The 12,766-nt window shown below is 43.0% G+C and overlaps 1 protein-coding gene across 2 annotated transcripts in view; it reads left to right on the top strand.

Annotated features, from left to right (window-relative positions):
• SIPA1 (signal-induced proliferation-associated 1) overlaps positions 1-12,766 on the top strand; it is a 148,967-nt gene that overhangs the window by 102,339 nt on the left and 33,862 nt on the right. For both annotated transcript variants that reach the window (XM_082270220.1, XM_082270219.1), the window contains one exon: positions 8,410-8,476. In XM_082270220.1, coding sequence (XP_082126346.1) covers positions 8,410-8,450 — 41 coding nt within the window. In that variant the 3' untranslated portion in view covers positions 8,451-8,476. The remainder of the gene's footprint in view (positions 1-8,409; positions 8,477-12,766) is intronic.

Genomic DNA, 12,766 nt, shown 5'->3' with positions numbered 1-12,766 from the left:
TCCCAAATATACTTCCAGCCCCTGGGGAGGGAGACCGACTGTCTCTGCTCCCAATACAGTGTCCTGTTGCTGAGGAAAGGAGACTGGGCTCTCTGTTTCCTGCAGGACACTCTGCTGCTGTGGGATGGAGACTGAGCTCCCAATTCCCAACAAATCAATCTGCTGCTGGGCGACAGGACTGACTGTCTCTGCCCCCTGTAACTCAGCCTGCCGCTGGAGAATGGAGACTGGGCTCCCAATTCCCAATAAATCAGGCTGCCGCTGGGGAATGGAGACTGGGATCTCCTCTTCCCTTAACTGTACCTGCCGCTGGAGTTCCTCCCAACGTGCCAGCTGGCCCTCTCTCTCTGCCCTGTCTAGCAGAGTCCCGAATACTAAGTTCTTCGCGAACCGCTTGGATCTCTCCAGTGGATTGGGTCCGAAGAAGCTCATCCGTAACCACATCATACGGTCATATTCTTTCAGAGAATATCTGTACTCCACTGCTGGTTCCATGCTGGTGCTGTCAGGGTCGCTGTACTGGGACATGCGTTGCCCTCAATTGTAAAATCCAGGGAATGGTGTCTCCTGTAGCTGTCCTTCTGGCTGTGGGAACGATCACGCCGCTTGCCACCAATTGTTACGACACCCCAAAGTATGAAAGGGGTTACAGTCGTCTAGGATAATCCACTCCCGAACACCCGGACAGCTATCGACCACTCCAATGCGCTATACATGAAGCACATCAATAATTCCCCCCCCAAGTACGAGACAAGGCTCTGTAGTGAGGTTTGATCGAGAGTAACTCTCTTCTCTTTTATTGCAAGAAACACACACTTATATATACTTTGAGAATACCACATGAACAATGACTGTGTAATTACAGCCAGGTGAGCTCATTAACATGCTTATCAATAGTTTCAGACTCTATTAACATACTGTCCTATTTTAGACAAAAGCACTGAGTTAATCAGTAGACATTCTTTAGGAGGGGGCTGCTGGAAACAATCCCCCCCCCCCTCCATCTGCAGCTAATACACATTGAATTTGCAGACATAGTGACAACCTCTTTAAAGGAATTTGGAGTGTAGCAGCTAAAACATAGGGGAACAAAGTCTTTTAAAGTCTGGTCCATAGTCCAAAGGCAGCAGGCGGGCAACCAGGCTCCTCCAATGCAATGGGGCAAGATTGGTCTCGTCACAGTCCATTTCTATACAGGTTTGATAAACACAATTACTGGTATCTATCAAACTTTGCCAAAATCTAAATAATTTAGGACATTCCACAACATACGCAGTAAATCTGTAGGGAATCTTAAGCACCTTGGGCATTTCGATGTATCCCACCTACCACAATGATACAATTTAAGTGGGGTTCTATACGCTCTATGGATTTTAAATAGCTGAGATAAACTATGTTGGGGTGATACAGACACCATGGGTACTTGTTCTAATATATTCTACCATATTTCATCTGGCAATGCACCCAAATCTTTTTCCCAACCCCTTCTACCCGGGGAGATAGCCTTCTCCTCTGGTATTGTATAATCAAACTCTTATATATATATATATATATATATATATATATATATATATATAAAAGAGATAAGGCCCATTCTAAACTGTGACTTAGCAAAGATATCTAAGTGGCCTAGACTGTATCTTAGGTTTTTTTACCTTTAAAATGAGACTGTACAGCATGTCACAACTGCAAATACTGAAAAAAGCATGAGAGGGTAGTGGGTACATCGCCTGGAGATCCTGTAATGTTTTAAAGGTATTATCTTTATATAACTGTGCAATGTAATAGATTCTCAGTGTGCACCAAGACTCAAGCCCCTCTAATTTACATAATTCTGTATAGTTTGAATTTCCCCATATTGATGCATATATTGATAGGTTCTCTTATTGCATAATACGCCTCACTTCTTGCCAAACTTTGTGGATGAGTACTAGAGTAGGGCTTTGAGTAGCATATGCGAAGGACCATTCTATTTGAGTTATTAAATTGTTGCGAGAAGATCTACTCAAAAGTATAGATTCAGTAGGATCTGCCCAATTTATCAATTCCCATCCTGCGACTTGTTGCATTTGAGCTGCTAAGAAATACAATTTAGTGTTAGGTACTGCCAACCCCCCTTCATCTTTAGGGAGCTGTATAATCAATAGAGTAATTCTGGGGTTCTGACCTTTACATGTTAAAGTATGAAATACTGAATTTATATTTTGAAACCAACAAAGGGGTATCCACAATGGTGCAATATGCAAAACCTATAATAACTGAGGGGTCCAAAACATTTTTATTCAATTTGCTTGTCCCACCATAGACAGAAGTAATTTGGTCCAAACCCATACTAAACTAATATAGGGGTTAAATCATAGTTCAAATATTCCTCTATTTTGGGATGTACCCAGATGCCTAAGTATTTAAAAGAGGTCACTACCTTTATCTGATAGGTACTCTGCAGTAGGATTGGGGAGGGTTCATCTATTTGGAGTAACACGGATATGTCCCAAGTTATAGCAAAGCCAGAGAAGGAGCCAAAGATTTCTATCAATGTCATAGCAGAAGTCAAAGATTGATCCATATCTTCAAAAACAACGTGTCCTCCACATGTAAGCAAAGCTTGTCCTCCCTTTCTCCCTGTCTAAACCCCATGTTTGACTGTCTGATGGCTATTGCCAACAGTTCTATAGCCAATGCAAACAGCAATGGGGAAAGTGGGCACCCCTGCCTTGTACCTCTAAACAAGAAGAAGAGTGAAAAAGAGTGAAAAAAGTCTGAGATAGATCTATTCATTTGCAAACATGTCCTTGGGGCAGAATACAGAAGTTTAAGCCATTGCACAAATCCATCCCCAAATCCATACATCTCCAGAAACCGTTAAAGCTAGCGACTGTAAAGCAGGAAGGAAGATCAGCCCTTGAGACAGCAGATCTTACATGAGATGTACGATTCCCACGTACGATGATAGATCTTCCTGGAAGTAGACTTTCTGGTGTTCAACAGTGTAGGAATTACTAAATCAGAAAGACCCCTATTCTTCAATACCTGGCTTTCAACAGCCACGCCATTAAAGCCAGTGACTGTAAAGCAGGAAAGAAGATCAGCACTTGAGACAGCAGATCTTCCCTGAGAGAGAGACTTCCTCAAGGAGCATCGGCGACCAACCTTACCAGGTCTGCGTGCCAAAACCGGCGAGGCCAGTCTGGGGCCACCAAAATGACTGGAATCCCTTCCACCTCTATTCTGCCCAGAAGCCTCGGCAGGAGTTTCAGCAGAGGGAACGCATAGATCAGCCGATATTGACCCCAAGGAGCCACCAGTGCGTCTGTGGTGTCGGCCAGAGGATCCCGCGACCTGGCTACAACCTTTGAACCTTCTTTTTGAGTCGAGAAGCTAACAGGTCGACGTCCGGTGTCCACCACCAGACACACAGGAGATGAAACACCTCTGGGTGCAGAGACCATTCCCCCTGATCCAACACTTAATGACTTAGGTAATCCACCTGCCAGTTTTCCACACCTGGAATATGCACTGCGGAAGAACAAAATTTTCTGCCCATTACAGGATGTCAGCCACACTCTTGGTGCTCCCTTGATGGTTGATGTAAGCCAAGTGGCTTACCTCAGTCCAATACAATGGGAGGAAGGACTTGCCCTAGCGTGGTGCTAATGAGCAAAGCCACCATAGAAGAGCAGTTTGGGGAAATGAGGGGTACCCGAGGGTCTGACCTTCCCAGGGAGGGGCCTACGTCTGTCCCGAGACTGCCAGAGTTATGGGGGGACACTTACTCACCCTACCAATGACATCGGGTGGGCACCACTCTGGACAGACTACCTCTCCACTCGGGGTGAAGGTGCGCTGCGACTTAGGCCGAACCAGGTCGTGTGTGTCCCGGCGAGGTGTTTCACTCGTGGGCCAGCCCCCGTCCATTGGGGCTCTGTTGTGGTGAGGGCTAGCGCTGGGCTATAACCTTCACACGCTCGCTAGCCGGGCTGGGAGACCTTAAGGATCTAGGATATCCAGTCCAAAACCCAGCTGTTGATTGCAGTTCTCTCAGGAACATAACTAGCTAAAAAAAAAAAATGTAACCATTTTTAACCATTCCCATTTGACCCACTTAGCACAGAAGAACAAACAACGATTGTTCTTGCCATTTTTGCTGGACAGGTCTGTTAAATGAAGTAAAATAACAATCTGACAGGATCAACAGGGAGTAAAACTATGTACAGAGAGGACAGATGTACTAAACCTCAGTCATAAAATGTGAACTAAGCACATACAGTATCTCACAAAAGTGAGTACACCCCTCACATTTTTGTAAATATTTTATTATATCTTTTCATGCGACAACACTGAAGAAATGACACTTTGCTACAATGTAAAGTAGTAAGTGTACAGCTTGTATAACAGTGAAAATTTGCTGTCCCCTCAAAATAACTCAACACACAGCCATTGATGTCTAAACCGCTGGCAACAAAAGTGAGTACACCCCTAAGTCAAAATGTCTAAATTGGGCCCAATTACCCATTTTCTCTCCCCGGTATCATGTGACTCGTTAGTGTTACAAGGTCTCAGGTGTGAATGAGGAGCAAGTGTGTTCAATTTGATGTTATCGCTCTCACTCTCTTATACTAGTCACTGGAAGTTCAACATGACACCTCATGACAAAGAACTCTCTGAGGATCTGAAAAAAATGAATTGTTACATAGTTGAAAAAAAGACATCAGTCCATCCAGTTCAACCTATAATGTGTGTGTGAGTGTTTGTATACCCCTGTATGCTGTAGTCTTTAAGGTGCCCATCTAATAGTTTTTTGAAACTATCGATGCTCCCTGCTGATACTACTGCTTGTGGAAGAGAATTCCACATCCTTACTGCTCTTACGTATTTTAAGGTTAAACCGTTTTTCCTCTAATTTTAGTAAGTGGCCACGTGTCTTATTGTATTCCCTTTCTCTGAAAAGTTTGTTCCTTATGCTAGGGTCATCACCAGTACAGAATTTGTACATTGATATCATATCCCCTCTCAAGCGTCTCTTCTCCAGAGAGAAAAAGTTCAATGCTTGTAGTCTTTCCTCATAGCTGATGTCCTCCATTCCCCTAAATACTTTTGTTGCCCTTCTCTGGACTCTCTCCAGTTTCAGCACATCCTTTCTGAGGACCGGTGCCCAGAACTGGACGGAATACTCCAGATGTGGCCGGACCAGAGTCTTGTAGAGTGGGAGAACAATCTCTTTGTTTCTGGAGTGAATCCCCTTTTTTATACATGCCAGTATTTTGTTGGCTTTGCTTGCAGCGGCTTGGCATTGCATGCCACTACCAAGCCCATTGTCCACTAGTACCCCCAGGTCCTTTCCATCTTAGATTCACCCAGAGGTTCCCCCCTAGTGAGTAGTTTGCTTTTGTGTTACTGATGCCCAAGTGCATTACTTTACATTTTTCAACATTAAACCTCATCTGCCATGTAGTTGCCCACCCCATTATTTTGTTCAGGTCTGCTTGTAAGGTTTCCTTATCCTGCATAGAAGATATGGGCATGCTTAGTTTAGTATCATCTGCAAATACTGAGAGTGTGCTGGATATCCCCTGCTCTAGATCGTTTATGAATAAATTAAACAGGATTGATTCCAAGACAGAACCTTGGGGGACCCCACTTTCCACACCCGCCCAATCAGAGTACTCCCCATTTATCACCACCCTCTGGACTCGCCCCTGGAGCCAGTTCTCTATCCAGGTACTCACCCTATGGTCCATACCTATGTACCTTAGTTTGTACAGTAAGCATTTATGGGGAACTGTGTCAAATGCCTTTGCAAAGTCCAGATGCACCACATCCACAGGCTTTCCTTTATCTAGGTGGCAACTCACTTCATCATAGAAGGTTAATAGATTGGTCTGGCAAGAATGATTTTTCATGAATCCATGCTGATTACTACTAACAATACCGTTTTCATTACTAAAGTCTTGTATGTAGTCTCTTAACATCCCCTCCAAAATCTTGCAGACTACTGATGTTAAGCTGACTGGCCTATAGTTACCTGGGATATATCTTACCCTTTTTTAAATATTGGTACCACGTTGGCTTTTTTCCAATCAGCTGGCACCATACCCGTCTGTAGACTGTCCTTAAAGATCAGGAATAATGGTCTGGCTACCACGTCTACATAAAGATTGCTCTACATAAAGATGGCCTAGGCTATAAGAAGAGTGCCAAGACTCTGAAACTGAGCTTCAGTACGGTGGACAAGACTATACAGCGGTTTAACAGGACAGGTTCCACTCATAGGTTGACCAAAGAAGTTGAGTGCACATGCTCAGAGTCATATCCAGAGGTTGTCTTTGGGAAATAGACTTATGAGTGCTGCCAGCATTGCTGCAGAGGTTGAAGGGGTGAGGGTCAGCCTGTCTGTGCTCAGACCATACGCCGCACACTGCATCAAATTGGTCTTCCCAGAAGGAAGCCTCTTTTAAAGATGATGCACAAGAAAGCCCGCAAACAGTTTGCTGAAGACAAGCAGACTAAGGACATGGACTACTGGAACCATGTCCTGTGGTCTGATGAGACCAAGATAAACTTACTTGGTTCAAATGGTGTCAAGCGTGTGTGGCGGCAACCAGGTAAGGAGTATAAAGAAAAGTGTGTCTTGCCTACAGTCAAGCATTGTGGTGGGAGTGTCATGGTCTGGGGCTGCATGAGTGCTGCTGGCACTGGGGAGCTACAGTTCATTGGGGGAACCATGAATGCCAACATGTACTGTGACATACTAAAGCAGAGCATTAATCCCTCCTTTTGGAAACTGGGACCCAGGGCAGTATTCCAACATGATAACGACCCCAAACACACCTCCAAGACGACCACTGCCTTGCTAAAGAAGCTGAGGGTAAAGGTGATGGACTGGCCAAGCATGTCTCTAGACCTAAACCCTATTAAGCATCTGTGGGGCATTCTAAAAGAGAAGGTGGAGGAGCGTAAGGTCTCTAACATTCACCAGCTTGTGATGTCCTCATGGAGGAGTGGAAGAGGACTCCAGTGGCAGCCTGTGAAGCTCTGGTGAACTCCATGCCCAAGAGGGTTAAGGCAGTGCTAGAAAAAAATGGTGGCCACACAAAATATTGACACTTTGAGTGTACCTACTTTTGTTGCCAGCGGTTTAGTTGTTGGTAGTTGAGGAGACAGCAGATTTACACTGTTATACAAGCTGTTGTCACTACTTTATATTGTAGCAATGTGTCATTTCCTCAGTGTTGTCACATGAAAAGATATAATAAAATATTTACAAAAATGTGAGGGGTATACTCACTTTTGTGAGATACTGTGTATCTGTAGTGTTTACCTGTCTCTATCCAAAGCTCTAAGGGTTGTTTATTTCTGGTGCTTCATTCCCGTTATCAGCATGTGTCACTTATGAGAAGTTTTCCCGACACATGAGATAAATTTGTGATGGGAGATAAGATACACACACAGATTATCTATTCAAAATACAGCTCTGCATGTTCCTTTGTTCCTCTGCCTATGTGGAACTCTTGTGTGTCCTTTTCTTCCAATCAGCTCTCACACAGTGTATAAGAGTTATAACTGCAGCTCTCCATCCTCTCCTCTGTTCTCCTCACAGATGCAGAAGGATTTTATCACAATTGTTCTCTTTTGAATAGTTGTAGACATAAGAAGACTGCAGATGAACAAGTAAAACATATTTTGGAGGATTTGTTTTATCCCTGTGTATCACCTGAGTCTATTAACTTCACTGGATATATGAGATGGTTTACAACCAATGCTATTGACAGACTGCATCATATAAATATTTTTTTCATTTCTACCTATAGTTCCACTCTAACCCCAATGATGTAGTGAAAAGCCAATCAATATAGCAGCCAGGCAACTATTATTGTAGAAGCAGGTAGGAAGTGCCAGTGTCTCATAACAGGTTTAATTTAAAGATGAACTCCAGGCAAATACAAAAACACAATTTAGTCCAATAATGCTTGCATTGAATTATTACATTTTAGAAAAACTAGTACAAATTATGGAAAATGTTCATGTTACTTTTCTTAATCCTCTGAAAGGGGAGGGGGGGGCGGACTCTGAGATATTCATGACCCTAATACTTTGTACAGTTCCTTCTAACCAAACCTTCTGGAAAGGAAAGCATATAAATTACCTTGTCAGTGTGTTTCTTCTCACTCACTGTGTATGTAGTCAGCAGGCTAGATTGGGTAATGTGACAGGTAGTGTTACCTGAGAGAAGTAGACCTTGTGTTTTCTGACAGATTACAAAACTGGCTGAGTAAAATTTGAAAAGCTTAAACCAGACCACATATCTGTATTTTGACTGTGTATTTAACTGTTTGCCTGGAGTTTTGCTTTAAAAGCTTTCTGCTGTGTTTTATGTAGTAATAAAAAAATGGTTCTCTTATTTTTTCAAAGAAATCTCAACGACAAAGTCACAGAGCTGGAAATTAAACTGAAACAACTACAGGAAGAACTCAGGAAGGTGAGAATTGGAATGGAAGATATTTTGCCTTAAAGAATAAAAATTACTTGACTGCTAAAATCAGACTGGTACAAAATTTAGGTTGGTTTTAGTGCTGTGCTCTGTGGTTCCTCCTGCCAGCTACTAGCAAATATAAAAGTAACCCTCTAAATGCAGGAACTTTTCATGCAGCAGACTGTCCAAAGAGCCATGTAGTAAAGATTAAAACATAAAATAAAATATCATGCAGTAAAAAATACATAAGATGGTAACTGATAACAAACAGAGAGGTTCTAGAAAGTATAATGGAACCGATTGCTCATGTGACATCTGATGACAGAACGCGTTTCGAGAAAGTCTTCTGTTCAGGGGTTCAGACAGGGAGGTCCAAGTAGAGATTATATAAATCATGCAATTGTGTACAAAGTTGTAAATGCTAAGAAAACATATTGTTATATACAAATAATGACTAACCTATCCTGGAATATCCAATAGGTGCAGGCAGTTACCAAGAATAAAAACAGGTCTGTATAAGGATGCTGCTGTAAAAACTGAGCTGCAGCACAGTGGCCAAGACCACACAGTGGTTTAACAGGACAGGCTCCACTCAGAACAGGCCTAGCCATGGGCGACCAAAGAAGTTGAGGGCACGTGCTCAGTGTCATATCCAGAGGTTGTCTTTGGGAAATAAACGTATGAGTGCTTCCAGCATTGCTGCAGAAGTTGAAGGGGTGGGGGGTCAGCCTGTCTGGGCTCAGACCATACGCCACATACTTCATCAAATTGGTCTGCATGGCTGTCGTCCCAGAGGGAAGCCTCTTCTAAATATGATGCACAAGAAAGCCCACAAACAATTTGCGAAGACAAGCAGACTAAGGACACAGATTACTGGAACTATGTCCTGTGGCTCGATGAGACCAAGATACACTTTTTTGGTTCAAATGGTGTCAAGCGTGTGTGGCAGCAGCCAGGTGAGGAGCACAAAAACAAGTGTGTCTTGCCTACAGTCAAGCATGGTGGTGGATGTGTCATGATCTGGGGCTACATGAGTGCTGCTGGTACTGGGGAGCTACAATTCATTGAGGGAACCATGAATGCCAACATATACTGTGACATACTGAAGCAGAGCATGATCCCCTCCCTTTGGAGACTGGGCCGCAGGGCAGTATTCCAACATGATAACGACCTAAAACACACCTCCAAGATAACCACTGCCTTGCTATAGAAGCCGAGGGTAAAGATGATGGACTGACCAAGCATGTCTCCAGGCCTAAACCCTATTGAGCATCTGTGGACATGCTCAAATGGAAGGTGGAGGAGCGCAAGATCTCTAACATCCACCAGCTATGTGATGTCGTCATTGAGGAGTGGAAGAGGACTCCAGTGGCAACCTGTGAAGCTCTGGTGAACTCCATGCCCAAGAGGGTTAAGGCAGTGCTAGAAAATAATGGTGGCCACACAAAATATTGACACTTTGGGCCCAATTTGGACATTTCCACTTAGGGGTGTACTCACTGTTGTTGCCAGCGGTTTAGACCTTAATGGCTGTGTGTTGAGTTTTTTTGAGGGGACAGCAAATTTACACTGTTATACAAGCTGTACACTCACTACTTTACATTGTAGCAAAGTGTCATTTATTCAGTGTTGTCACATGAAAAGATATAATAAAATATTTACAAAAATGTGAGGGGTGTACTTTTGTGAGATACTATATATGGATATTAAAAGCATGAAGGAATATCTGTAATGGAATTATGTATCCTACAAAACATATATATATAAAAGATCTTACACCGTGTTCAATTTTCAAAATACGTCAGGTACCCTGACTGTAGGTTGGTCATTGTAGTATGAAGCTACACAAGCCCATGAGATTCTAAGGGACACTGCATGAACTACTTTTAAAAAAAAAGAAGTCGACTTATTGTGATAACCCTCTTCATATTATTACTACATATTCCAACCAACCCACACGGATTCAAAAAATGATGCAGCACTACTGGAATCTTCTCAAGATTGATCCCATTATTGGCTGCCTAATGCCCAATAGACCACAATTTACCTTTAGGCGAGCAAAATCCATGAGAGAAAATTTAGTCCAAAGCGAATTTCAAACAACAGGCAGAAAAGATCCTTGTAAATGTCTTGGCACCTTTAAATGTTGTGGCTTTAATTACTGCCAGTAAATAAACACCAATAAATCCTGTAGACTACCAAATGTAGAAAAATTTAGGCCTAAACACTATGCCAATTGTAGGACAAAGGGAGTCGTCTATCTCTTCATGTGTGATTGTGGCAGCTATTACGTTGGAAAAAACAAATTAGTGTTCTGGAGAGCTTTTTGCCATATTTCCAGCATGCGTACCTCAAACCCAGAACTCCCATTGGGCCGACATGTTAGTACTGTACATGACGGTATTTTCCCCAAAATACAGATCCTATTTCTTGTTTCCATCCCCCCTGGACTAAGAGGAAGAGATTGGAACAAACTCCTACTCCAATGTGAACAAAGATGGATCTTTATGCTACAAGATACTTAATCTCTGGGCTCTAATGAAACCATTTTGTTCAGACCCTTCCTCAATGGGTTCTCAGGGGGGGTGGGAGGAATAACTTAACTTTTCCTGGTCTCCCCCCCCCCCCCCCCCCCATATGGATTTCTTTCTAATACACCAAGTCCTATTATACTGTTTAGTCACGTCTCTGATCCATATGCCCACAGCCAGCCATCCGTAAATGTCTTCTTTTCTTTTTGTGCTTTGCTTTCATTGATCTATGGTAATTATTTATTTTGTATATTGAATTATAATACTATATATTAAAGCTCATTACAATATAGTTTTTGTGTATTTTTATTTTTTCCTATTAATGTCTGCTTGATGCTGCAGGCATTGGATGTACTGGGGGATATCCTCTTCCCGGACATGCCTGTTCCCACCAGGCACTCATAGGTGGTCTCAGGCCAGCTGCGGCTTGGAGCGACCTCTTTAATGGCTCATGTTTTTCACCCAGAGTCTCGGCTTCGTCACCCATTGTATTTTTTGCTGGGTCTCAAACCTATTGTTTTTTTTTGGGGACGGCCCTCCATGTGTGTTCGCATTTCTGCATATTTCCCCTTTTGTGGGCAGGGCTTGGCGTACCAAAGGTCTCGCTCCCATGTGGCTTTCAAGCCTTGCTTTCATCCTGGGTTCTCCATGATGTGCGTTGGCGGCCACACCCATTAGGCAATGTAGTGACGGATTGGAATGGTTTCAATTTGCTTTTCTCCAATCGGTTGTTTCTCTAGCCAACAGGCCCTAGTTAATTGCAGGGACTAGGCTCTTTGACTGCGATGTCCACCAGCTGTATATGTTGGTTACACTGGTTACAATGTCGCTCGGTATGTAGCTCATTGCACGTTGGTCTACTTTATATCTATTCAACTTTTCAGTACTGTTTCTTTTTTTTTTTTAATGTTCTTTTTTATTGAAATTCAACATCATACAAGGAAACCAACCTTAACACAGTCAGATACATTGCAACAGTAACAAAAATGCAACAGTAAATGGGGAAGAGGGAGGGGGGAGAGAAGGGAAGGGAATCCGACATAAGGACCCATACATTATACCATCAGCAATAAAAGAGGAAAAAGAAAGCAAGATTCCAGTATTAACATACAAAGTAGGCATATCCCATATGGAAAGAGAGCCCGTAATAGGGAGGAGCGAGAGCCGCCCCCACAGCCCCCCGTGGGAACATACTTGCCATGGGGGAGGCCCCCGCATCCCCTCCACATGCTCAAAGTACATTCAGGGATAGTAACTCCAGCACTGCCACACCTTCATAAAGTAACCATATGAAAGGGAGTTTACTGCCAGCGCTTTTTCTAGCACATAGTTGCCATTGACCGTTGATACTACTTCAGAGAAATTAGGCACTTCTAGAGAACGCCATTTGCGCAGGATCAGAGTCCTGGAAGCTAGAAGGATATGGGTAACGACCTGTCTGTATTGGGCAGGGTAGGACTCAATACCCACGTTCAGCAGAGCCAGTTCCTTCCTAGGGGAACAGTACTGTTTCTTTTGAAGATAGTCTGTTGACACTTTTTTCACTATATTCTTGATTTTTTTCCCTTAGACTCTCATGGGCTCCTGTAGCTCCATACTACAACCAACCATTGGAAATGGTACTATTTGTGCCAAAATAAAAAAATATGCAAAATAAGTGTGCAAAATGTGACAATGAATTAAAGTGTTTGTTCACTAATGCCAGAAGTCTGCCAAGCTATGATTTACATGGTATTGCTGAATCTTGGCTTCATTCTTCATATGA

Source organism: Pelophylax lessonae (genome assembly GCF_965119305.1).
Source record: "Pelophylax lessonae genome assembly, chromosome: 10".
NCBI lineage: Eukaryota > Metazoa > Chordata > Amphibia > Anura > Ranidae > Pelophylax > Pelophylax lessonae.
The sequence above is the reverse complement of the archived record's forward strand: the minus strand, read 5'-3'. Positions and strand labels throughout refer to the sequence as shown.